The following is a 27651-nucleotide window of genomic DNA, read 5'->3' as shown; positions in this document are numbered from 1 at the left end:
AAACTAGGGGGAAAACAACATTTTGAAAGCTTTGAAAAGGAGGCCATGCGTTCAATTAGACCTGGGAATTTAATCAAGATTTGGAAAAAAGAGGCAAAGAGGAGAGACGCCTTGTTCTGCAGCTGCGTTTTTCTCTAGGACATTGTTTCTCAACCGTGGCCACTTTAATGGGTCCGGATGGACTTCAACTCCCAGAATTTCCCAGCCAGCTGGCTGAGGAATTCTGGGAATTGAAGTCCACACATCTTGCTGCATCAAAAGGTAACAGTGTTCTACTGTATTTCTCTTTCCTCCTCTTCCTCCTCCTCCTCTTCCTCCTCCTCCTTTTCCTCCTCCTCCTCCTCCTCTTCCTTCATCACTGGCACCACCATTTCTCCCCCTCCTCTGTCATCACTCCTTTCCATTCTCCTCTTTCTCCTTCTCAACCATCAACACCACTTCCACTCTACCGTCATCCTTCTCTTTATTCTCCTTCTCTTGTTCTCCTCCTCCTCTTTTTCTTCCTCTTCCTCCTTCTTCTCCTTCTCATCCTATTCTCCTCCTCCTCCTCCTCCTTCTCTTCCTGTTTTCCATTCCTCATGTCCTCCCCATCTTCCTCCTTCCCCTCTTCTTCTCCTTCTCCTCCTCTCCCTCCCCCTTCTCCTCCTCCTCCTCTTCCTCCTTCTCCTATTTTTCTCCTTCTCCTCCTTCTCCTCCTTCCCCTTCCTCTCCTCCTCCTCCTTCTCTTTCTCTTTCTGCTTTTCTTTCTCCTCCTCCTCTGCACCTTCCTCCTCTCCTCCTCCTTCTCCTCTTCTCCTCCTCCTCCTCCTCCTCCTTCTCTTTCTTTTCTCCTCCTCTCCTCCTCCTCCTCCTCCTCCTCCTCCTCCTCCTCCTCCTCCTCCTCCTCCTCCTCCTCCTCCTTCTCTTTCTCCTTCTGCTTTTCTTTCTCCTCCTCCTCTCCTCCTCCTTCTCCTCTTCTCCTCCTCCTCCTCCTTCCCCTTCTCTTTCTTTTTCTCCTCCTCCTCCTTCTCTTTCTGCTCCTCCTTTGGCCTCTCCCTCCCTCTCCCTTCCCCCTTATCTCTCTCTCTCTCTCTCTCTCTCTGTCTCTGTGTGTCCTTTTGCAAAAGCCCAGGACATCCATGCCTGCTGCACTAGGTGCTTCTTCTAGGAGCCTCACAGCAAAAAGAGAGGTTGGCACCTGGAGGGCAAGGATGGTGTGGCACAAAGGGTGTCCCCCCCCCCAGCGCCTGGAGACAAGAGGTTGGGTTGGAGGCAGGCATGATTACAGTTCAAATCATGCCCTCCGGCTCTTTCACCTCCTTCCCTTCCCCTATCAACAGGTGCCGTCTTTCTGGGCTCTGGCGTCACCTGGCTGCCAACCAAAAACCTTTGGCCTGCCCCAGGTAAACAAACTGTCCCTTTTTCCCTTCCAGGGGATCCGGAAGGAAAAGTCCAAGAACAGGACGAGAAAATCCTACCAAGGAGGTGAACTAGCCTGGTAATGAAACATTCGGAAACGGAACCATGGCCAAAGATCTAAGAAAAACCCAGCTCTAACCGTTTTCTGTTTTTCCAAGTCCTTTTGCCCCAGGACTGGCCAGAGACATCCTGCAAAGGACACCACAGCCTCTCTGGCCATCTTGTTGGGTGCAAAACAAGAAAGAAAAAAAGAATGTACTCTTTTAAATGCAAAAATACCACCTTTTGTGGGTTTTTTTTTTTTTTTTTTGCTTACAGTTGGCCAAGGTTGGCTTGTCTTAACAGTGGCAGGCCGAAGGCTGAGAGCACGGCAGGAGTTTAAGATAGACTGCTCTTGCCCAGTGCTTGGCTGATGGCACGGCGGCTTAGAGGATCCCGTTGATTTTATTTTTTTTAGTTTATTTTATGAGAGAGAGAGAACGCACAACAGGTGGATAGATAGGAATGAATAGATAGATAGATATAGATAAATAGATACAGTGAGATAGATAGATACATATAAATAGATAAAAATAAATGAATAGATAGATAGATAGATAGATAGATAGATAGATAGATAGATAGATAGATAGATAGATAGATAGATAGATAGATAGATAGATAGATAGATAGATAGATAGATAGATAGATATATTAATGGATAGATAGATAGATAGATAGATAGATAGATAGATAGATAGATAGATAGATAGATAGATAGATAGATAGATGGATGGATGGATGGATGGATGGATGGATGGATGGATGGATGGATGGATAGATAGATAGATAGATAGATAGATAGATAGATAGATAGTAGATAGATAGATAGATATAGATAAAGATAAATGGATAGTGATAGATAGATAGATAGATAGATAGATAGATAAAGATAAATAGATAGATAGATAGATAGATAGATAGATAGATAGATAGATAGATAGATAGATAGATATAGATAAAGATAAAAATGGATAGATAGATAGATAGATAGATAGATAGATAGATAGATAGATAAATGGATAGATAGATAGATAGATAGATAGAGATAAATTGATAGATAGATAGATAGATAGATAGATAGATAGATAGATAGATATAGATAAAAATAAATGGATAGATAGATAGATTGATAGATACCCTGTTTCTCCAACAATACGGCCTCCCCCAATAGGAAGTCCCAGCATGTTTTATAGGCATGAAATGAAATTAAGCCCCTCCCCCCAAATTAAGGCCTATATTAAAACATGCGAAATGGGGGGAATGGTGGGGGGGGCTTGCCGTTAGGAAGTAATTTTGTTGCACACCCGGATATGGTGCTGCCTGCGTTGACCCCAATATGAAGTGCCCCACCAACGCCGAGGTCAACATCCAAGCCGTCGCCACCTGCCCACCCAAAGATGCAAGGGGGGGGGGAATTAAGTCACCCCCGAAAAGACGGCCTAGCCATTTTTTCGGGGCTCAAAAAAAAAATAAGACCCGGCCTTATTATATGAGAAACACGGTAGATAGACAGACAGACAGACAGACAAGATAGATAGATAGATAGATAGATAGATAGATAGATAGATAGATAGATAGATAGATAGATAGATAGATAGAATAGATAAAGATAAATAGATAGATAGATAGATAGATAGATAGATAGATAGATAGATAGATAGATAGATAGATAGATAGATAGATAGATAGATAGATAGATAGATAGAAATAGATAAAGATAAATGGATAGATAGATAGATAGATAGATAGATAGATAGATAGATAGATAGATAGATAGATAGATAGATAGATAACGTTAACTCATAAAACATTCCTCTGCCTGTTTTCAAGTTGTCATAAACAAGGGGGGAGGGGGAAACACGAAGGAGCAGTACGGTAGTTTAAAACCAGAAGTACATTCCACACTTATCTTACAAAGATTGTAGCCTAGGCTACTGACTCTTCTCCCAAAAATCCTTTATTGGAGAATGTGATTGATGACACCCAGCTCGTGAATGTGCTTCGTTAGAGAATCTGATTTATGACACACCCAGGAAGAAGGGGGGGGAAACAGGGTCACAGGGGACTGTACATTACGTAGGCCAGAATTGGCTTCATACAGGCTAATGTCGGACATGTTGCTCCTAATAAATCTTCTGGATTCTTTTGAATCTTGGCCCGAGGCTCATGATTTAATTGGGGCAATCATCGGAACCCTGGCAGGTAATAGATGTACAGATAGATAGATAGATAGATGATAGATAGATAGATAGATAGATAGATAGATAGATAGATAGACAGACAGACAGAGATAGAGATACCTACATATATCTAGAATATATGTGGCCATTCAATTGCTCTCAGTGCCTCTGGGCAGCTTAAAAACAATAATTTTGCCTAATGGGAGCCCTTGTCTTCCTCTGAGGAAGGCCCAAGAGGATGGTGTTCCTCCTCCTTGGACATTCCTGCTTTTAAGATGGTCTGGAGCAGTATTTCTCAACTTTGGCCACTTGAAGATGGGTGGACTCCAACTCCCAGAATTCCCTGGCACTAATGCCTTCCTTTTGATACCCACTCTGGCCCGCTTGCTCTCTTGCAATCCCTTTCTCTGCAATCTCTCCGCTCTAGGAGACAGAAGAGGGGAGGGGAAAAGCGACATATGGCTGGCTGGGGAATTCTGGGATTTGAATTCCTCCTTAGGTCTAGGTTGGATCTCTCCTTGGCAAGTGTCCATCCATCGCTTCTTATCCTGCCTTCGGGTGCTTTGCAGAATAGTTTGACCCCCCCTCCTCTCCTTTGGGGACAGCCCCTCAAATATGGGAACGGCTATCAAGGACCCCCTAGTCCTTCTTTTCAATAGGATGAAGAAAAAGGTAAAGGTTTCCCTTGCACATACGTGCTAGTCATTCCCAACTCTGCGGAGCAGTGCTCGTCTCCGTTTCAAAGCCGAAGAAGAGCCAGCGCTGTCCGAAGACGTCTCCGTGGTCACGCGGCCAGCACAACTAAACACCGAAGGCGCACAGGACTCTGTTACCTTCTTCCCACCAAAGGGGTTCCTATTTTTCTACTCGCATGTTTTCACAGGCTTTCGAACAGCTAGGTTGGCAGGAGCTGCTGGGACAAGGAACGGGAGCTCCCTCCGTGATGCGGCGCCGGGGGTTCGAACTGCCGAACTGCCGACCTTTCGGCTCGACAAGCTCAGCGTCTCAGCCACCGAGCCACCGCGTTCCCCCTTCGCCAGACGAGCCCTCCCCAATTGCCTTGGCTAGAGGCGAGTGAGATGAGGAGGTGCAGGGCGAGGCAAGCCGGCCTCGCGAGAAGCGATGGGTGCTTCGGATCGCCTGCTGACGGGAGTCCAGAAGCCCAGGATGGGCGGAGGAGGCACCCAGAAGCATGTTCGTTCTTGACTATGAATGCCAATCTCCCAGCAGTGGCCACATGAGAGGAAAGCAGGTGTTGTCACGGTGGAGGGAGAAGGAAAAATAAACCCCAGCCAGGAGCCAAGTTTGTGGGCTGGTGCTGGAGGTTTGTTTCCCTCTCGGTTTGCAAACTCAACTGGGGGATGGAGTGGGGGTGGCAGTGGGGAGGATTTGGGGGGGGGAGGGATGGGGGCAAGCCGTGCCAAGATCTCAAGGTTTGATCTTCTGAGAGCCACATGCCCCCTCCTCCTCCTCCTCTCCTTGCAGGCGTCTCTTGAGTCATCTGATAATTTGGGCTGTGTTTTCAGCCCCTCCAGGGGATTGGTGTGTTCCTACCAGCCCTGCCCCAGCGGAAGAACGGTGCCAAATCTAGGGTGTGTGTGTGTGTCTTTGTGTCTTTGTGTTTACGCCTGTAATTGCAAGCTGGCGTACTCCCTGCCCTTTGCAGGGGGCAATGGTTGCAGGCCATCACAGCTCGGCTCAAAACATTAGTACAATTTGAGTGAGTCCAGAAGGATTTCACGAGAAGAGGACTACGCTCCTCTGCTCGCAACAGAATACCCTAATATCACCAGGCTTGAGAATTTGGACCTGGACGACCTTGAACTACGCTACCTACAGTCCGACTTAAGCGTAGTATACAAAATTATCTGCTACAACGTCCTACCCGTCAATGACTACTTCAGCTTCAACCGCAACAATACAAGAGCACACAACACATACAAACTTAAAGTAAACCGCTCCAAACTTGATTGCAGAAAGTACGACTTCAGCAACAGAGTGGTCAGTGCCTGGAATGCATTACCTGACTCTGTTGTTACATTCTCTAGCCCCCCCACTCCTTTAACCTCAAACTATCCACTTTTGACCTCACCCCATTCCTAAGAGGTCTGTAAGGGGCCGTGCATAAGTGCACCATCGTCCCTGTCCTATTGTCCCCATTTATTCGTACCTATTTTCTATATTCTTACTCATGTTTATACTTATACCTATTACCTTGTACGCGATTGACAAATCAAATGAATAAATAAAATAAAAAATAAAGGAAGGAAGGAAGAGGGGAGGAAGGAGAACAGGGAAGGAAGGAAGGAGAGAAAAGAAGGGAGGAAGGAGAGAAAAGAAGGGAGGGAGTGGGAGGAAGGAAGGAAAGAAGGAAGGAAGGAAAGGAAAGGAAAGGAAAGGAAAGGAAAGGAAAGGAAAGGAAAGGAAAGGAAAGGAAAGGAAAGGAAAGGAAAGGAAAGGAAAGGAAAGGAGAGACTACTCATTCCTAAGAGCCATGCATAAGTGCACCATCGTGCCTCCCATCCCTGTCCTATTGTCCCCATTTATTTGTACCTATTTCCTGTATTCCTACTCATGTTTATACTTCTACCTATTATCTTGGAAGCGATTGACAAATCAAATGAATAAATACATTAAAATAAAATAAAATAAAAAATGCAGAGCCTCTGGCTGGATCATTGCCAGTTCAGCTGGAGAGAAGAAAGGGGGCAATCTGATTATCCCTCCATAGTTCAGGGGGTCTCCAAGTTTGGTCATTTTAAGACTCGTGGCCTTCAACTCCCAGGATTGAAGAGAACTAAAATTAAAACGGAGAGATGGCAGAGGAAGGGATCCCAAGAGATGAAGCAGAGCCGGCTGGGGAATTCTGGGAGTTGAAGGCCACAAGTCTTAAAGTGGCCAAGGTTTGGAGACCCCCTACCCGATGGGGGCGAAAGAACAGGCACCATTTCAACACCCAGACAGCTTGTGCAGTCCAGGTAGTCCTCAATTTACAATGGTTCATTTAGTGACCGTTCAAAGTTACAGCAGCACTGAGAAAAAAAGGGACTCGGGGCCGATTTTCAGAGTTACAACCATCGCAGCATCACACGATCAAAATTCAGGCCCTTGGCAACCAACTCATCCTTACGACGATTGCAATCCCCTTTTGCAACCTTCTGACCAGCGAAGTCACAGGGGAGAAGCCAGATTTCACCGAGCAACCAAGTTACTAACGTATCAACTGCAATGATTCGTTTAACGACTGCGGCAAGAAAACTTGTAAGACGGGGCAAAACTTAACAAATGTCTCACTTAAACAGGAATGTTGGGTTCAATTCAGCAGTGGAATCCTACCCGTTCCACTACCGGTCCGGTGATCGAGTGCGCGTGCATGCACACTGTCATGCCCCTGTCGGAATCAGACTCGGAGGAGGAAGACAAGACAGCTGACAGGGAGCGAGAGTATGGCTCTGTTGGCTGTGGAGGAAACTGGGGAAGGGCAAAGTCTGGCTGGGCAGAGCAGGGAAGAGATAGAACAAGGGAGAGGGAGTTTGGAGGAAGACCCAGGCCCACCCCCTCTTCATTCTAGGGCATGCAGGGAGGAACGGAGAAGGGAGCAACGAGGGTTGCATGGCTTACGGGGGAGGAAAGGGCCCTGATTCTCTTCATTAGCTGCAGCTGGGAACAGTGTATAAAAAAAGGAAGCTGCGTGCAGCAGTCTGTTGGGAGCAAACGTGACCTTATGTGATATCGTTGTGGGTTATTATCTGTGTTCCTGGCGTCTTCCCAACGGTGTGAGTTTTGCCGTGCTTTCCAGTCTGCCATTCCTTCTCCTGCCCTGTCCAGTTCATTACTACAGTTTGGTTTGTTTTGGATTTGAAGTTACAGTTTGTGTGTACCTTGTTTTGGACTGAATTCTCTGCAGCCCAAGGCTGTTCCTGGGAGAGTTTTTTTTTTTTTTCTCCAGCCGAAGGTAACTTGGACATTGGGGGCAAAGTTGGAGATAATAAAGAGACTCTTATTTCTTATCTGACTGTGTTGCCTTTGTGCCACGCCCCTTTGGGTCGTCACGGAGGATAAAGGAGAGGAAAGCACAGGGGCAGGTGGGACCCTGCGCTTTTCTCTTCTTTCTCAGCTGATCGTTGGAGGGTTTTTTTTTACTACTGGTTCAGCTAAACTGGTAGGAATTCTTGTGATCGGTTCAGGCGAACCGGGCCAAACCGGTCGCATACCACCACTTGGTTCAATTGTGGTCGTCAGTGAACCCCGACATGCATTGCTCCCTGGGGTCTGTGACCCCTGGTTCAGGGTCCTCCCCCAGCCCTTTTCTCTGGTATTTCCACGCCCAGCCCCCAACCAGCTGACCCTCTGCATTCACCCCACCCCTTGGTAAGAGCCTGGGGCTTCATTTTAAAACCTTGCGAGTTATTATTTATTGAGTGTACAATGAGAACATGACAGAAGGGAAGTAAACCTACCTGCCCCATCGGAGAGGGAAACAGCTGAGCTGGCAAAGGGGAAGGGAACTGGCCTGCGAATGATTCCCCCCCAAGCAAGGGGCTGGGTGTGACGACCCCTTTGGGGTTGAAACCGAGAGCAAGGGAAGAAGACGGAATCAGAAGGAATTTCCTGATTGGTGAATGTTTTTATTTGGGTTCCTGGTTGAATTCCTGCACTAAGCAGAGGGGTCCTTGGTGCTCTCTGAGCTGGGTGGTTTTCTTACAGACGTTTCATGACCCAAACTGGGTAACATTATCAATGGGAGGAGGAGGAGGAGGAGGAGGAGGAGGAGGAGGGAGGAGGAGGAGGAGGAGGAGGAGGAGGAGGAGGACAACTGTGAGGTCCTTGGTGCTCTCTGAGATTGGTGGTTTTCTTGCAGATGTTTCATGATCCAACTAGGGATTATCATCAGTGCCAGAAGATTGTGGGGTTTGAAGAGTGGAGGAAGAGGTGGAGGAGGAAGAAGAAGAAGAAGAAGAAGAGGAGGAGGAGGAGGAGGAGGAGGAGGAGGAGGAGGAGGAGGAGGAGGAGGGAGGAGGAGGAGGAGGAGGAGGAGGAGGAGGAGGAGGAGGAGGAGGAGGAGGAGGAGGAGGAGGAAAAGACTGTGGGGTCCTGGGTGCTCTCTGAGCTTGGTGTTTTTGCAGACATTTCATTACCAAACTAGGTAACATTATCAGTGCTACTAACTGATGGTGTTATCTAGTTTGGGTCATGAAACGACTGCAAGAAAACCACCAAGCTCAGAGAGCATCAAGGGCCCCCCTCATTTCAACTCTGAGTTACAAATATTCTCCTTTATTGGTACTAAGAAGAGGGGTTGAGCTGGATGACCTTGAAGAACCCTCTCTACCTCATACTTTCAGTGATAGAATAACCAAAGAGATGGAGTTAGCACTACATCCTAAGCCATGGAGAAATAATACAAGTTTAAGCTTGAGCAAACTTGACTTGTTGGGGTGGATTATTCCCTAGAAGCTGTGGATTCTCCATCACTGGAGCTTTTAAAGAAGATTTAAACAGAGTTGGAAGGGACCTCGTAGGTCATGTAGTCCAACTGCTCCACCCAAGCAGGAGACCCTACACCATTTCTGACAGAGGGCAGTCCAAACTCTTCTTGAAAGCCTCCTGTGATGAAGCTTCCCACAACTTCCGAAGGCAACTTCTGCTCTATTGTTCAGATTGTTGACAATTAACCAGTGGAACTGCTTGCCACCAGAAGTTGTGGGTGCTCCATCACTGGAGGTTTTCAAGAAGAGACTGGGCAGCCACTTTTTTTTCTGGAATGGTACTCTAGTCCAGGGGTTGCCAACCTTTTGGACCTCAGGGACCACCAAACGCATAATTTTAAATCCCAGGGACCACTAACCGGTTCTGTGGGCATGGCCTAATTTTTGGGTGTGTCTTGGTGGTCATGTGACTGGCTGGGCATGGCTTGTATGTAAATATTATAAATATTTATATAAATATTGATTATTTTATAAAAAAAGAGCAACTTTTACCCAAAAGCAGGCAAAGCAGACAGGCAGACTGAATTGCTCACAGAATCATTCAGTGATCTATCTCTCTGCCATCGGCTAGCTCAGTCTGTCACATAAAATTTGCTTGCCGTGAGTCTGCACTGAATAATGGAACCTTCAGTCCTAAGGGAGGTTCAGCTGTGCTTAAAAGCAGAGCCGAAGATCTATAGACTAGCTAGAAAGCAACACATCCAACCATTTCCTGCTTCCTAGCTAATCCAAATCTCCCGGCACAGCAGAACAACTGATGGTCGGAAAAAGGAAAAATAGCAATTTAGCAGGCAAGTTTGCCGGGTAAGGAGTGAGTAGGCGGGGAGGGTTCCCGCGGGCCATATAGGAGGCACAGCCTTGTGTTCCTGAGCAGCCTGGATTAATTGCTCTGGGGGTGAGATTTCTCTGAATGGCCCACTGGTTGGTGACCCCTGCTCTAGAGTCTCCTGCCTTGAGTGGGAGGTTGGGCTAAATGACCTCCAAGATCCCTTCCAACTCTGTTAGCCTTTCCTGTGACACACAGATCTGGTTCAATGGGCGACGTGAAGACAGTTCCTGAGTTTTAAGCACAGGTTGCTTAAAGTCAGCCAGCCGACAAATCTAGGAATGGAGGTTGGACGAGGTCAAAAGCTGCACTGCCAGAGAATTTCCGTCCATATCCACTCTCCTGAAACCAGAGCACTCTGGATCTGTTGCAATGTGACCGAAAAGGAGGCCAGGGAGGGTTGCTACAGAAGAAGGCATGGATGGAAGCTTTAGGTGGCCTCAGACCAAGAAGGCCACGTCCCTTCCAACTTGGAGATGCCACCCAGGTTCGGAAGATCATGTGCTTTCTCGTTCTCTGGGGCGAACAAGGTGAACAGGGACAAGGAAATTAAAAGTTGGCCGCGATTCCTCCTCTTGGACACACTGAGAAGGTCAGCCCTGCCGTCTCCAGAGAGAAGAGTGCCACCTGCTGAAGGATGGGGAGAAAGCTCGCCGGGCAGCTTCTACGATGACCCAGGGTGGGATACAAAAGCAACAAAGTCACAAAAAACAGGGGAAGCCCCTTTAAGCCCTTGAACTTGGTTTCAAAGCTCCAATGATCATTGACTGGAGACAAAATACTCCCCCACAAACAGTTGCGAAAAGGAAGAAACGCCGTTCAAACTCAAAATACATATAAACTATAAATAGAAAAACAAACAAACCAGAAACCACACTAAAGCAATTAAGGAGACAAGGCAAGATGTCCACAACTATCGAAATACACACACTTGGGAAGGACACCAGAACTCAGATAAGAACTGACAGACTAGAAATATTTTCACGCTTTGCTTCCAGCACTGGGCCATGCGCAGTTTGTCCTTTTAAACAGTCCTCACAGCTGCAGCCCATGAAGGGGATCAGGGCCCTTTCCTCTCCCGTAGACCACGCCATTCACATTTGTCCCTTATCCTCTCTTCCCTGCGTGCCCTAGGATGGAGAGGGGGTGGGCCTGGGTCTTCCTCTGAATGGCCCAGCTGGCCTGTGCCCTTCCCCAGTTTCCTCCACAACCTCAGAGCCACACTCCCACTCCCTGTTGGATGTTCCTCCTCTCCCTTGGAGTCAGGCTCCAACAGGGGCACGACAGCTTCCCTGCCACCCTCCTCCCTCCAATTCAGGGTTGGAAGGGACCTTGGAGGTCTTCTAGTCCAGGCCCCATTCCCCCTGATGAAGGAGAAAACCTTATGAGGAATCTTGGAAAACCATGGAAAAATTACTAGATCCCCTTCCCTCCCCACCGATGAGCCGCGGGACCTCACCTGTCTAAGGATTTCTTTGGGAAAGTGAAAGGGCCCGTGGAGATCTTCTCAATGTAGCTCAGAGGGATCCTCTGGAGCTCCAGGCATTTGAGCATGATGAAGTCGTATTTGCACACCAAAAGGGCAGCGTTGGTGATCACCACAATCCGCTCCTTCTCGATGTTCCAGTGATCGATCCTGGGAGAAAGCGCAGAGAGGACAAATAACAAGAAGACAACTCTGAGCACTCCAGATCCCCAATCTCTCTGCCCGGAGAGAAACCAAATTTAGTACATACCTGTAGGACATAGAATAACGGGAAAGAAAGAGTGCAGAGAAGAGCAACCAGGATGATTAGGGGACTGGAGGCTAAAACATACGATGGACGGTTGCAGGAACTGGGAATGGCTGGTTTAGGGAAGAGAAGGACCAGGGGAGACAGGAGAGCATCTTCCAATATTTGAGGGGCTGCCACAGAGAGGAGGAAGGGGTCAAGCTATTCTCCAAGGCCAGACAAGGAACAATGGATGGAAACTGAACCAGGAGAGATTCAACCTGGAAATGAGGAGAAACTTTCTGACAGAACAATGAACCAAAGGAACAGAAGTTGCCCTCGGAGGTTGTGGGAGCGCCATCACTGGAGGCTTCTAAGAAGAGACTGGGCTGCCCTCTGTCAGAAATGGTGTAGGGTCTCCGGCTTGGGTGAGGGGTTGGACTAGATGACCTCCGAGGTCCCTTCCAACACTGTTAACCTGTTAAACAGAGTAGAAAGGGACTCCGGGTGTCTATTACTCAGGGAATGCATGGATGCCAACATAATCCAATGCCAGGGAATTTAAGCCTGGCCCTCTGACAAATCAGCCATCGATAGACACGTAGAAACGAACGACATCTGTAGACTCTGCAAAAGGGACAATCAACCAGCCCAAAAGAGAACCGAAAGTCCCCAGCACCTCTCCACCAGTAATCAGTGCCCAGATCAGATACGGATTTACAGAGTTGGAAGGGACCTTGTAGGTCATCTAGTCCAACCCTCCCTCCCCCAAGCAAACCCTACACCGTTTTTGACACATGGCTTAGATTCATTGGCCTAGATTCACTCCAGGGTTAACTGCAGACCAACAATCAAGTCAACAACACCCCAATCCAGAAGCTGCCTAAGAGCCATCAGTAAAAAACACCCCACCCAAAGAATCTCTAAGACCAGCCCCTACCCAAACAGACAGACAAGTCACCAGAATATCAACCAGGGGTCCCCAAACTTGCCAACTTTAAGACTTGTCGCAGTTGAAGTCCACAAGTCTTAAAGTTGCCAAGTTTGGAGATCTCTGATATAAATGGACAGCAAAGAGCACACCTTACTAGCATGGATGAGGTTCCCTAGTTGGGTCATGAAACGTCCTGCAAGAAAACAAGCAAGCTCAGACAGCACCAAGGACCCAACTATCTTCCCCTTCCTTCCTTCCTTCCTTCCTTCCTTCCTTCCTTCCTTCCTTCCTTCCTTCCTTCCTTCCTTCCTTCCTTCCTTCCTTCCTTCCTTCCTTCCTTCCTTCCTTCACTGATGGTGTTACCTAGTTGGGTCATGAAACGTCTGCAAGAAAACAAGGAAGCTCAGACAGCACCAAGGACCCCGCCCCCTTCACATAACCCAATGCATCTCAAGTCAGATAAGTGATACACTCAGGTTTCACTGCATCCTGGGAATTAAGCCCAGGGACTGATGCAGTCCACAAAGTCAACATGTCAATTGCAAGGATGGAACTGAAACTCCACCTAATTTTACATGCCTGGCACCACGTGTCATGCAGATTAAAAAACCAGGGTGGAGCTTCAATTGAATACAGAATAACAGAGTAGCAAAGTCGGGAGGGACCTTGGAGGTCTTCTAGTCCAGCCCCCTGCTCAAGCAGGAGACCCCAGACCACATCAGACAAATTGCTGTTCAATCTCTTCTTGAAAACCTCCAGTGAGGGAGCAGCCACAACTTCTGGTGGCAAGCCGTTCCACTGGCGAATTGTCCTCATCCTTAGGAAGCTTCTCCTTAATTCCAGGTTCCTTCTCTCTCCTGGATGAGTTTCCATCCATTGCACAATCCTTGTCGGAGTCCAGAAATAAGGAAGGATGTGGGAATTGGCATTTTTTTTCCTTATAACAGAACAACCCAGTTGGAAGAACTTCTAGTTCAAAAATTATTTTGAGTTTATCTACGGCCGAGCAGGGTTTTCCAATCTCAGCAACGTTAAGCCATATGGACTTCAACTCCCAGAATTCCCCAGCTCGCACGGGGGATTCTGGGAGTTGAAGTCCTCCCGTCTTAAAAGGGGCTGAGGTTGCCCCCAAAGCAGGAAGTGCAAAGGAAACAGAGCTAGCCTGCAGTTCACTTTGCATCCTTGAGGTGGCAGTGCAGGAAAATAAATCTCTCTCTCTCTACAGACTGCAAGAAATCTTATTCAATAAATTCTCTCCTGTTTTATATATAAATAATGTTTGAGCTTGCGGGAACTGACAGTTAAATGATTTCTGCAAAGTAAACCGAAGGGACTATTTCCGGCAGCCCCTACAGGAGGCAAACGTTGAAATTCAATTTTTTAAAAAATTTCCTACTGAGTGTAAGGTGGTGATTAGGGTGCAAGCTGTGATTTTATTCATCGCAGCGACAGCAACAACAGCAACAAACAGAGATCCCCCCAAGAAGGCCGAATTTAATTTTAGAGTACAGTAGAGAATCGGGAAGAGACCCATAAAAAGAAGAGCAGGAAGGAAGACTCTAAAGCAGGCATTAAATAAATCACCTTTTGAGGTCGGTAAAATGAGGACTCAGATTGTTGGGGGCAAGAGGCTGACTCTGTAAACTGTTTAGAGAGGGCTGGGAAGCCTTGTGAAGCGGCATATAAGTCTAAGGCTTCCTTCCTTCCTTCCTTCCTCCCTTCCTTCTTTCTTTCCTTCCTTCCTTCCTTCCTTCTCTCCTTTGCCCTCATTCCTTCCCTTTATCCCTCTTCCTTCCTTCCTTCCTTCCTTCCTTCCTTCCTTCCTTCCTTCCTTCCTTCCTTCCTTCCTTCCTTCCTTCCTTCCTTCCTTCCTTCCTTCCTTCCCTCCTTTGCCCTCATTCCTTCCCTTTGTCCCTCTTCTTCCTTCCTTCCTTCCTTCCTTCCTTCCTTCCTTCCTTCCTTCCTTCCTTCCTTCTCTCCTTTGCCCTCATTCCTTCCCTTTATCCCTCTTCCTCCTTCCTTCCTTCCTTCCTTGCTTCCTTCCTTCCTTCCTTCCTCCCTTCCTTCTTTCTTTCCTTCCTTCCTTCCTTCTCTCCTTTGCCCTCATTCCTTCCCTTTATCCCTCTTCCTTCCTTCCTTCCTTCCTTCCTTCCTTCCTTCCCTCCTTTGCCCTCATTCCTTCCCTTTGTCCCTCTTCTTCCTTCCTTCCTTCCTTCCTTCCTTCCTTCCTTCTCTCCTTTGCCCTCATTCCTTCCCTTTATCCCTCTTCCTCCTTCCTTCCTTCCTTCCTTGCTTCCTTCCTTGCTTCCTTCCTTCTTCCCTCCTTTGTCCTCATTCCTTCCCTTTGTCCCTCTTCTTCCTTCCTTCCTTCCTTCCTTCCTTCCTTCCCTCCTTTGCTGTCATTCCTTCCCTTTATCCCTCTTCCTCCTTCCTTCCTTCCTTCCCTCTGCCCTCATTCCTTCACTTTATCTCTCTGCCTCCTTCCTTCCTTCCTTCCTTCCTTCCTTCCTTCCTTCCTTCCTTCCCTCTGCCCTCATTCCTTGCCTTTATCCCTCTGCCTCCTTCCTTCCTTCCTTCCTTCCTTCCTTCCTTCCTTCCTTCCTTCCTTCCTTCCTTCCTTCCTTCCCTCTGCCCTCATTCCTTGCCTTTATCCCTCTGCCTCCTTCCTTCCTTCCTTCCTTCCTTCCTTCCTTCCTTCCTTCCTTCCTTCCTTCCTTCCTTCCCTCTGCCCTCATTCCTTGCCTTTATTCCTCTGCCTCCTTCCTTCCTTCCTCCCTCCCTCCCTTCCTTCCTTGATATGCAGTGGTCAGAGTGCAGTACTGCAGGCTACTTCGGCTGCCTGCCAGCTGCCTGCAATTTGGCAGTTCAAATCCCACCAGGCTCAAGAATGACATAGCCTCCCGTCCTTCCGAGGTGGATAAAATGAGGACCCAGATTGCTGGGGGGCAAGAGGCTGACTCTGTAAACCGCTAAAGAGAGGGGCTGTCAAAGCCCCATGAAGCGGTATATAAGTCTTAAGGGCTATTGCTATTGCTAACTTCTGCCAAAAATTGGCCTGTAGCAAAGAGTGGACTGGATTCATTTTACAACCCTTGCAGAAAAGGGTCTTGGGTTTACACTTTACCTCTATCATGAATTATGTCCATCATTGCCACTTACGGCCATCACATGAGGCCCACCTGCACGGGGCTTGATTTAGCGTGAACAAGTCTGTGTGGTTGCAGAGAAGCACAAATAACTACAAGACCTGCGTAGAGCTTACTCGGTGAGGAGCCAGAAGCTATGGGCCGCTTCTCCCTTGTTGGCTGCCAGATAAGCCTTGAGGTCCTCCATGGCTTGCTCGAACGCTCCTGGCTGAAACGGAGAGGAGGAAGAGGGAGATGGTCAATGCCACAGTGTGATTTTGGATCCCCCCTACGTCCCCTCCGCTGTCCCTCCAGCCTCCCAGGTGTTCCCACCTGTCTCTAGCCACCTGCCGTGGAGGAGTGAACGTCACCGAGGAGAAAAGTTGAGTCTCCAGGCTTCGGTCTCTGGCGAAGGGGGCCGGTCTCTCACTGATGAGGAGAGAAGCCAGGGGTGGGAATGCTACCGGATCGGACCGGTTCTATAGAACCGGTTGTTATGATTCTCTGCGGTTCGGCGAACCGGCAAATCCTTATCCCGCCTGCGTGACATCGCTGACTGCGTTCTCCCGCACCTACTCGCTCCTTAAGCTGTTTCTTTTTTTTTCCTCCCAACGATCAGCTGTTCCAATGATCAGCTATGCTGGGATCCCTCTCATTGTCTTACTGCTTCAAGTACTACTTACTTTTAAAAAAATGGTGTGTGTGTGTGTGTGCGTGCGCTGCAAAATAAGCAAAGAAACCACGCCCACTCAGCCACACCTACCTAGCCATGCCCACAGAACCAGTTGTTAAAAAAATTGGAATCCCATCCCTGAGAGAAGCCAAGAGTCCATGATGGACACACCCCATTCCTGCTCTTCTCAACTTTGACAAGAGATACATTTACAAATACCAGTAGTAAACTCTTTCTGGTTGGATATGATCCCACTCTCTATGCGTTGACAGGCTCTGTGTGTAGATAACTGGGACGGAGATGGCTGCAGTATAGCACACCCTTTGATTTGCCCCCTTGAAGAATGAATCTCTTACTTTGCTTAAAACATAGAATAATAGGGTTGGTTGGTGGTCTTCTACTCCAACAACCTGCCCATGGCAAGAGCTACCCTTCCAGACAAATGGTTATCCAATCTCTGCTTAAAAGCTCCAGTAATAGAGTAACCGCAGCTTCTGGTGGCAAGCAGTTCCATTGGTTAATTGTCCTCACTGTCAGAAAATTCCTCCTTATTTCCAGGTTCAATCTCTCCTGGTTCAGTTTCCATCCATGATTCCTTGTCTGGCCTTCGGGTGCTTTGGAGAATAGCTTGACCCCCTTCCTCCTCCTCTCTGGGGCAGCCCCTCAAATATTGAAAGATGCTCTCCTGTCTCCCCTGCTCCTTTTGTTCATTAAAGTCAGATTAACAGAGTTGGAAGGGACCTTGTAGGTCATCTAGTCCAATCCTCCACCAAAGCAGGAGACCTTACACCATTTCTGACAGAGGACAGTCCAGTCTCTTCTTGAAAGCCTCCAGGGATGAAGCTCCCACAACTTCCAAGGGCAACTTCTGTTCCATGGGTGGATTGTTCTCACTGTCAGAAAGTTTCTCCTTATTTCTAAATTGAATCTCTCCTTGATCAATTTCCATCCATTGTTCTTCGTCTGGCCTTCAAAGATGCTTTGCAGAATAGCTTGACCCCCTTCCTCCTCTCTGGGGCAGCCCCTCCAATATTGGAAGATGCTCTCCTGTCTCCCCTGGTCCTTCTCTTCCCTAGACTAGCCAGGCCCGGTTCCTATTAGGAAATTCCTCCTTGGTTCTAGGTTGCTTCTCTCCTTGCTCAGTTTCCATCCTTTGCTTCTTGTCCTGCCTTCTTTGGTGCTTTGGAGAATAGCTTGACTCCCTCTTCTTTGGGGCAGCCCCTCAAATATTGGAAGACTGCTATTATGTCACCCCTAGTCCTTCTTTTCACTACACCTAGACATACCCATTCCTGCAGCCGTTCTTCATATGTTTTAGAGCCTCTAATCCCCTAATAGATGACCTACAAGGTCCCTTCCCACTCTGATTATCTGTTATCTGTTATCCTCTTTCTTGCTCTTCTCTGCATTCTTTCTACAGTCTCAACATCTTTTTACATCGTAGCGATCAAAACTGGATGCAGGATTCCAAGTCCGCTCTTACCAAAGCCTTACAAAGTGGTCTTAACACATTTTGTTTTCAGACCTAATTCCTGTCGCTTCGTGATCCTAGCCAGATCTTGGGTGCTTGCTCAAGAACAATAAACAATTTGGTTTCAGGAAAAAAACTATCCTGTAATCTGCAACTCTTACACTGCAAAAACATACGGACTACACAACTCGATCAGGGCAAAGCAATAGACACAATCTACATAGACTTCTGTAAAGCCTTTGATTCAGTGGTACACGACAAACTACTCCTAAAACTAAAGTCTTATGGTATCTCTGGACAACTGAATAACTGGATAGAAGCATTCCTGTCAAACAGACAACAAATGGTCAAAATCGGGAGCGTCCTATCAAATCCAGTACCTGTCAACAGTGGTGTCCCCCAAGGCAGTGTTCTAGGACCAACTCTCTTCATACTCTACATAAATGACCTCTGTGATCATATTAAGAGCAATTGCGTTTTCTTCGCTGATGATGTAAAGCTGTTCAACACCACAGACAATACTGCTACCCTTCAAAAAGACCTCAACTATGTATCAGAATGGCCAAACAAATGGCAACTTCAAATCTCAACAAATAAATGCTCCGTCGTACATATTGGCAAAAAAAAATCAGAAAATAAAATACAAGCTGAATAGTCAAGACCTTGTTGACGATCCAAACTCTGTCAAGGACCTTGGAGTACTCATCTCAAATGATCTAAGTGCTAGAGCCCACTGTAACTACAGAGCCAAAAAGGCATTAAGAGTTGTTAACCTAATCCTACATAGCTTTTTCTCTGGTAATATCACACTACTAACTAGAGCATACAAAATATTTGCTAGACCAATACTCGAATACAGCTCATCAGTCTGGAACCCACATTACGTATCTGATACTAACACAGTTGAGAAAGTCCAGAAATATTTCACAAGAAGAGTTCTCCACTCCTCTACTCGTTGTAGAATACCTTATGCCACCAGACTTGAAATTCTAGACCTAGAAAACCTTGAATTACGCCGCCTTTGGTCTGATCTAAGTATAGTATATAAAATCGTGCATTGCAGTGTCCTACCTGTCAATGAATACTTCAGCTTCAACCATAACAACACTAGAGCAAACAATAGATACAAACTCAAGGTTAATCGCACCAAACTTGATTGCAGGAAATACGACTTCAGCAATAGAGTGGTCAATGTCTGGAATACTCTACCTGACTCTGGTGGTTTCTTCCCAACCCCAAAACTTTAACCTTAGACTGTCTACTATTGACCTCACCCCTTTCCTAAGAGGTCTGTAGGGGGCGTGCATAAGCACACCAACGTGTCTACCGTCCCTGTCCTATTGTTTCTTTTATTTTTCTTATATGTATCCATGTATTCATAACTATTTTTTTACTTATAGCTATTATCTTGTAAGCAATTGACAAACCAAATAAAAGAAAAGAAAAAAAATGTAGCCACCAGGCATGTCATGGTCTCCTTGCCACCCCATGAAGATCCTTCCTCCCCAAGGTGGCTAAATGGACTCACCCTTGTTACAAAATACTTCCTGGAGTCATTGGAATCGGCGTAACGTTGGGGGTACAGCAGGGTCCTGGAGTTGGACGGCGATTGTGTGGTGGAGTCGGCCTCGGGTTGGGGAGAAACTTCAGCCCTGGGAGACGAGCCTTCATCCTTCTCTTCCATCTCTTTCTCTCTCAAAGTCTGGACCGCGTGGCTGGTTCCTCCAGCTGACTGGCTGAAGACATAAGCAACCCAGGATTAAATCCACAGCAACCCAGGATTAAATCAACCATATCAGTTGCATCAAGTAAGAGCAGGGGTGCGATTCAAATTTTTGAACAACCGTTTAACCCTAACCGGACGTGGCTAGGTGGGTGTATCTTGGTAGGCATGGGTTAGGGGTGAGTTTTTTTGCAACCCACCCCCCTTTTTTGCCTCCTGGGTCACAGGGAAACCTCCTGGGTGAAGCAGCGAGACAGCGAGGGAGATCCTGGCACAGCAGCTCATCATGGGAACAGCTGATCGTCAGGAGAAAAAATAAATAAATACCTTAAGGAGTGACTGAGAATTCAGTCAGCGATGTCATGCATGCATGATAAGGACTGACTGGGCGGGGCAGGGAAGGGAGGGCGGAGAAGGGGCGGGGCCAGCCAGGGGCACAATTTGCCAGTTCTCCAAAATGCGCAGAATCGTAACCACCAGTTCTATAGAACCGGTCCGAACCGGTAGAATCCCCTGGGTATGAGGTCGGGATAGGTGGGCTTTCCTTCGAGACGGCAGCTGCAACCAGGTGGTCAAACTGCCCTCTTAAAGAAGTCGTGTGTAGAGTTGTAATTGCAGGAATGTTCCTATCTCGGATGGCAAACCTCAGATAAAGAATGTTTACATGCAAATACAACTCAGGTAAACAAAGTCACTAATCTAAAGGAGGATTAGAGAGTGGAAGTAAACATGTGTTAGACTTTAAGTAGAGATAATTAATTGTATTAATTGCTATGCTAAACAGTAGCAAAAGTTAAGCAATAACCAAAGTTAACCAGTGATGGAGGATAACTAAAAATGTGTATAAATGCAAGACTAGACTGCAATAAAGTTCATCGTGATTCAGTTGATCATGATCAAACACCTCTACTGCCTCGTCATTACAACAGTCGTGTTCTGACCCAGCTCCCCAAACACAACAAACCCTTTGAAGTTAACTCAAAAATTCCTTTATTAGGGAACGCCGGTAGACCTGGCAAAAAGTTTCTCTCTCGCTGCAGGTTAACAAGTCCACCTGACCGGAAGATAAATAGTTATCTGCCACATCTATTCGTCTCTGCCACCTGCCTTTGATCCCCAGAGTCAGGGTGGGTTCTTCGCTAGCAGCAGTGGCTCTTCCTTCCCAAGAACCGACCCATAGATTTCCACTGCTCTCCTCTCCTCTCCTCTGCCTTCTGTGCATCCGCATGTCTGGCACAGCACCCAGCTGTTCCTCCTCTTCCTCATCAGCCACCTCCAGACCTGGGGGCTGTGGACTCTCCACCGGAGGGCTGACGGACGGCCCAGGCTCCGCCCCTCTCTCTGTCTCTCTCTGGTCTCTCTGTCTCTCTCTCTCTCTCTGCCAGCTCCATTCCCTCTTCTCCCTCGGAGTTTCCAGGTTGCCCTGATACTCCCACCGCTCCTCCTCCTCCTCCTCCTCCGATTCAGCTGCTGGAGGTGCAGGTGGCCAACAGGCCACAACAGGTGGGGTTTCAATCACTCGGTTGCAGCTGCCCTCGTCACTTCTTTGACCACGCCCATGGCCCGACGCTTCCTCTTCCTACACTCGGGAGATGTAGGAGAAAGAATCTGGCACAATCTTGGGGGGGGGCACGGGGGGCGGAGTCAGAAGAGGAATCATCCTAGCATCCCTACGTAGCCATAAAAAGAAGTCAGTCCAACCTTCCCCTTGAATTCCGTTGGCCCTGATCTAACTCTTAGCAGGTGCCAGCTGTTGATTGTAAACATGCCCGGGCACAGGCTTTGAACACTAAATCGATTTTATAAGCATTCCTTTAGTAAACATTAGGAGTTTCAATGTCTCTTTTCCCGTGACAGTTACAGCATCCCCGCGGTGACTGATGAAAACTCAGATTAATAGATTAACAGAGTTGGAAGGGACCTTGTAGGTCATCTAGTCCAACCCCCCCGCCCATTCGGGACCCCCTACACCATTTCTGACCAATGGCATTCCAATCTCTTCTTGAAAGCCTCCAGGGATGAAGCTCCCACAACTTCCAAAGGCAACTTCTGTTCCATGGGTGGATTGTTCTCCCTGTCAGAAAATTCCTCCTTATTTCCAGATTGAATCTCTCCTTGATCAGTTTCCATCCATTGTTCCTTGTCTGGCCTTGGAGAATAGCTTGAACCCCTTCCTCCTCTCTGGGGCAGCCCCTCCCTCAAATATTGGAAGATGCTCTCCTGTCTCCCCTGGTCCTTCCCTTCCCTAGACTAGCCAGGCCCGGTTCCTGCAACCGTCCATCGTATGTTTTAATCCCCTCATCATCCTGGTTGCTCTTCTCTGAACTTTTTCTAGAGTCTCAACATCTTTTTATAGTGTGGTGACCAAAAACTGGATGCAGTACTCTTGGTGTAGCCTTACTAAGGCTTTACAGAGTGGTATTAGCACCTCCCTTGATCTTGATTGCATCCCTGTTAATGCAATTTAGGATTGCATTGGCTTTTTTGGCTGCTGCTGCACATCATTGGCTCCTATGTAGCTGGTTGTCCACTAAGACTCCAAGATCCCTTATTACAGTTCCTGCTATTGAGCCTGGTTTCACCCAGTCTATATGTGTCCTTTGGGTTTTTCTTGCCTAAGTGTAAGACTTTACTCTTCTCTATGTTGAATTTCATTTTGTTAGATATGGCCCATCTGGATCCTGAGCTTATCTTCTAGGGCAGCGGTTGCCCACCAGTGGGCCGTGGCCCACTGGTGGGCCGTGAGAAATTTTTGGTGGGCCGCAGAGAAATCTCACCCCCAGAGCACTCCCACAAAACAATTAATCCAGGCTGCACAGAAATACCAGGCTGCTCAGCCCACGTGGCCCGTGGGAACCCTCCCCGCCCACTCACTCCTTACCCGGCAAAATTTTCTGCTAAGTTGCTATTTTTCCTTTTTCCGACCAACATCTATTCTGCTGTGTCCGGGAGATTTAGATTAGCTAGGAAGCAGGAAATGGTTGGATGTCTTGCTTTCTAGCTAGTCTTTAGATCGTCGGCTCAGCACAGCCGAACCTCCCTGAGGACTGAAGGTTTGCTTGCAAGCAAATTCAGTGCAGACTCACGGCAAGCAAATTTGAGAGACTGAGCTAGCCGATGGCAGATAGATAGATCACTGAATGATTCTGTGAGCAACTCAATCTGCCTGCCTGCTTTGCCTGATTTTGGGTAAAAGTTGCTCTTTTTTATAAAATAAAAAATTCAATATTTACATGCATGGTGTGTTGTGAATTAATTGTGTGAGTTTGCTTGCTAGCAAATTTTATGTGACAGACTGAGCTAGCCAATGGCAGATAGATAGATTTCTGGATGATTCTGTGAGCAACTCAATCTGCCTGCCTGCTTTGCCTGATTTTGGGTAAAAGTTGCTCTTTTTTTAAAATAAAAAATTCAATATTTATATAAATATTTATAATATTTACATACAAGCTATGCCCAGCCAGTCACATGACCACCAAGCTACACCGACAAATTGGGCCACACTCAAAGAACCAGTTAGCGGTCCCTGGGATCTAAAATTAAGGGTTTGGTGGTCCCTGAGGTCCAAAAGGTTAGTGACCCCCTGTTCTAGGGTGTTGGCTATGCCTGCCAACACCCTAGATGATAGGGTGTTGGCAAACCTTAGTGGACAACCAATTAAACCAATGTTTGGGTGGTGGGTTGGACTGGATGACCTACAAGATCCCTTCCAACTCTGTTATTCTGTTGTTGTTGTTATTATTATTATTATTATTATTATTATTATTATTATTATTATTATTATTATTATTATTATTATTATTATTCCTAGATGAAGGTCCATGCATGCAAACTGGGGGCCTTGGGGAGGATTAATTGAAGGCTGGAGAGAGAAATCTGGTTTTCCCACCATTGGTGAGATCATTTCTGCAATTCGGGTTCCATTTCTCGGAAAGTTTCATTCTGCAGCCAATTAACCATTCTCACCATCAGCTCATTACTGTCTTGTCGGGCAAAACTCTGTCCAGATTTTGTCCAGGGCTCTTGTTCTGCTTGGCCAACAACCGTCCAGAAAATAAAAAAAAAGAATGTTCTTACAGTGTCCGGTACAATCTGTTGTCACCGGTCTTCCTTTTAAAACCCAACTTTTAAAGCGTATGCACAAAAATGAACTGACAGCCAGTGAATTTGACGGAGGGCCCTGTCTGGAGGAGCTCCAATTTCCCTTAATGGGAAAAAAGAACACACTTTATCAGATGAAGAGATGCACTTAATCTGCGGCCTCCGAATTTGCCCGAGCCAGTTTTTTTTTTTTTTTTTTTTAAATTTATTTACCTAAAGCCATCCTCCTCTTCATTGAAATTCCTGCGTTGGAGAGCCTCGAGATCCAATTGCAACACACACACAAACACAATCACACAAGATGTTCCCGAAGTAAAACAGCCCGGTGTTTTAGGTTCACTTGGCATTGATGTCATCAGCTACTTCAAAAATAAGAGCGAATAAGAGAGCTGGGAGGGACCCTGGAGGTCTTCTAGTCCACCCCACCCCCTTCTCATGCAGGAGACCTTATCCCATTTCAGGCAAAACCCAGTCTCTCCTTGAAAACCTCCAGTGGTGGAGCACTCACAACTTCTGTTCCACTGTTTAATTGCTCTCACTGTCAGGAAGTTTCCGCTAAATTCTAGGTTGCTTCTCTCCTTTGATGAGTTTCCATCCGTTGCTTCTTCTCCTGACTTCAGGGGCTTATTTTTTTTGTGGTCATGTGTGATTGTGCAGCCCGATTTGCTCAGAAGTGTTTTTTTTCTAAAGGCGGTGCCCTCCAGACAGAGTTAATCTCAACTGCCAGCCCATAATGTAGTTAGTTACCCAGCAGCTTGGATTCACAAGGTACTAGGAAATCAGGTTTGCGGGGTGTTAGCCAACAACTGCCTTGTCATCTGGCTTGGGTGTGATTTCCTGTGTTTGCACTCTCACGTGAGCCAAAGTGCCACCCAAGAGTTGGTCACCCTTCTGGGCTGCATCGACAGAGGGAGAGAATCGAGGTCACGTGAAGAGTGTTAATGTCGCTTTACAAGGCCTTGGTAAGGCCACACCGGGAATATTCGCATCCAGTTTTGGTCGCCACGATGTAAATAAAGATGTTGAGACTCCAGAAAGAATACAGAGAAGAGCGGCCAGGAGGATGAGGGGACTGGAGGCTCAAACATGCGATGCACGGTTGGAGGAATTGGGGCCTGGCTGGTCTAGGGAAGAGAAGGACCAGGGGAGACAGGAGAGCAGTGTTGCAATATCTCAGGGGTGGCCCCCAAAGAAGAGGGAGTCAAGCTATTCTCCAAAGTACCTGGACGCAGGAGAAGAAACGATGGATGGAAACTCATCAAGGAGAGAAGCAACCTGGAATTAAGGAGGAATTTCCTGACATAACCGGTGGAACAGCTTCCTCCAGGAGTTGTGGATGCTCCAACAATGGAAGTTTTTAAGAAGTGATTGGAGAACCATTTGTCTGAAATGGTACAGGGTTTCCTGCTTGAACACGGGGCTGGACTAGAAGACCTCCAGGGTCCCTTCCAATTCTGTTATTCTATTCTGTTCTGTTCTTCATTCCTCTATTCTATTCTATTCTATTCTATTCTATTCTATTCTATTCTATTCTATTCTATTCTATTCTATATTCTATTCCATTCCATTTTCTTTTCTATTCCATTCCATTCTCTCTTCTCTTCTCTTCTCTTCTCTTCTCTTCTCTTCTCTTCTCTTCTCTTCTCTTCCCTTCCCTTCCCTTCCCTTCCCTTCCCTTCCATTCCATTCCATTCCATTCCACTCCACTCCACTCCACTCCACTCCACTCCACTCTACTCTACTCTATTCTTCATTCCAATATTTATTCTATTCCATTCTAAACACTCAACATGTTTGTTGGCGTTGGCAGCTTGAAGGTGGGTGGACTTCAACTCCCAGAATTCCTCAGCCAAACAAGCCACAGTGATATCATGGCTGGCTGGGGAATTCTGGGAGTTGAAGTCCACCATCCTTAAGTTGAGAAACTCTGCTCTAAGCTACCCATTGAAACAAGACAATTGCACCAAACCAACATGAGTGTTGTCAGTTATCTCAGGCTGGTCCTGGGACTTTTATCCTGGCTTGGATTGATGTTCTGGGTCAAATCCATCCCTGCCGTACCCCGCCAGCCACCCCAGAAATGGGCGGGAAGGACCCACGAGTGAAGCTCCTTACAAGCCCCTCTCCTCTCTTGCAGCACCTTTCCACACACACACACACACACACACACACACACACAGCCCACTGAAAGAGAAGAGACCCAGCGGCCCTTACCTGCCTCAGGTGTGCCGCTTCAGCTCCTTGCAAGCTGCCCAGCTCTCTACCTGCCAGTGAGCCTCACTGACAGGTTGGGCCAGGTGGACGAGGAAGTGCATGGAAGAAAATTGGCTGGGATCTCGCGACTGGAGAGAGAGAGAGAGAGAGAGAGAGAGAGAGAGTGAGTTTTGGGCAGGTCTCCAGGCCCCAGAAGTGCTAAAGTCCACACTAGGGAGGGGCCCATGAAGTGGGAAGATCAGGTTTGGGTTGCACCTGTTTGGCTTCTAGGGTGGAGCTCTGGATTGAGAGAGAGAGAGAGAGACAGACAGAGAGAAAGAGAGAGAGAGAGACACACACACAGAGAGAGAGACAGACAGACAGAGAGATGGAGATAGAGAGAAACAGAAGGAGAGAGAGAGAGTGAGAGAAGAAAGAGAGAGAAAGACAGACAGACAGAGAGAAAGAGAGAGAGTGTGAGAAAGAAAGACAGACACACAGAGACAGAGAGAGAGACAGACAGACAGAGAGATGGAGATAGAGAGAAACAGAAGGAGAGAGAGAAAGAGAAAGACAGACAGACAGAGAGAAAGAGAGAGAGAGTGAGAAAGAAAGACACACACAGAGAGAGAGACAGACAGACAGACAGACAGAGAGATGGAGATAGAGAGAAACAGAAGGAGAGAGAGAGAGAAAGAGAGATAGAGAGAGAGAGGAAGGCAGACAGGCAGTGAGAAAGAAAGACACACAGAGAGAGAGAAAGAGTGAGAAAGAGACAGAGAGACAGACAGAGAGAAAGAGAGAGTGAGACAGAAAGACACACACAGAGAGAGAAAGAGTGAGAAGAGAGACAGAGACAGAGAGAGACAGAGAGACAGACAGAGAGAAAGAGAGAGACAGTGAGAGAGAAAGAGTGAGAAAAAGAGACAGAGAGAAAGAGAAAGAAAGACAGACAGACAGAGAGAAAGAGAGTGTGTGAGAAAGAAAGACAGAAGGAGAGAGAGAGAGAGAGAGAAAGAGAGAAAAAGACAGACAGAAAGAGAGAAAGAGAGAGAGAGAGAAAGAGTGAGAGACAGACAGAGAGAAAATGAGCGAGAGAGTGAGAGAGGAAAAGAGAGAGAAAGAGAGAAAAAGACAGAGAAAGAGAGAAAGTGAGACAGACAGAGACACAGAGAGAGAAATAGAGAAGAAGAGACAGACAGACAGAAAGAGAAAGAGAGAGAAAGAGATGTTTGCAAAGGAAGGTGGCTGAGATAGGGCCTATTTACCCATCTCCAGAATCAAGCTTTACAGATAGTCCTCGACTTACAACAGTTCATTTAGTGGCCATTCAGTTATGACATCAATGCAAAAAAGGTGAGTTAGGCGAGTTACCCTTGCACCATCCTCGTGGCCACGTGATCCAAATTCAGACGCTCGGTAAATGACTCGTATTTACGACGGTCGCAGCATCCCTGGGGGGGAGGGGGGGCACACGATTCCCCTTTGGCGACCTCCTGGCCAGCAAAGTCCAGGGGGAAACCAGATTCACTTCACAGCCATCTTATTCCTCGCTGCCGTTGTTAAGTGAACCATATCGTTGTTAAGTGAGTCAGGCTCCCCCCTGCCCCGATTGACTTTGCTAGTTGGAAACTGGCCGGGGAGGTCTGAAATGGGGGGTGCAAGGACGTTGGATGGATGGGTGGGCACCCCCTTAGAGTCCCCTGCATTCTTTTTAACAGAATAGCTGAGTTGGAAGGGACCCTGGAGGTCTTCTAGTCCAACCCTCAGCTCGAGCAAAAAAT

General features: G+C 47.1%; 1 protein-coding gene across 1 annotated transcript in view; it reads right to left on the bottom strand.

Annotated features, from left to right (window-relative positions):
- The window catches only part of TPRG1 (tumor protein p63 regulated 1), a 44462-nt gene extending 18461 nt beyond the window's left edge, over positions 1-26001 (bottom strand). Inside the window, exons 1-4 of the mRNA XM_087965611.1 lie at positions 25889-26001; positions 19379-19586; positions 15844-15935; positions 11395-11571 (exon numbers count right to left, since the gene is read on the bottom strand). Of these exons, the coding sequence (XP_087821737.1) occupies positions 11395-11571; positions 15844-15935; positions 19379-19534 (425 nt within the window). The 5' untranslated portion in view covers positions 19535-19586; positions 25889-26001. The remainder of the gene's footprint in view (positions 1-11394; positions 11572-15843; positions 15936-19378; positions 19587-25888) is intronic.
- Between the last annotated feature and the right edge of the window lie 1650 nt (positions 26002-27651).

This window comes from Notechis scutatus, chromosome 4, assembly GCF_049901735.1.
Source record: "Notechis scutatus isolate UNSWTSFEM ecotype Mainland chromosome 4, rNotScu1.2, whole genome shotgun sequence".
Taxonomy (NCBI): Eukaryota; Metazoa; Chordata; class Lepidosauria; order Squamata; family Elapidae; genus Notechis; species Notechis scutatus.
The sequence above is the reverse complement of the archived record's forward strand: the minus strand, read 5'-3'. Positions and strand labels throughout refer to the sequence as shown.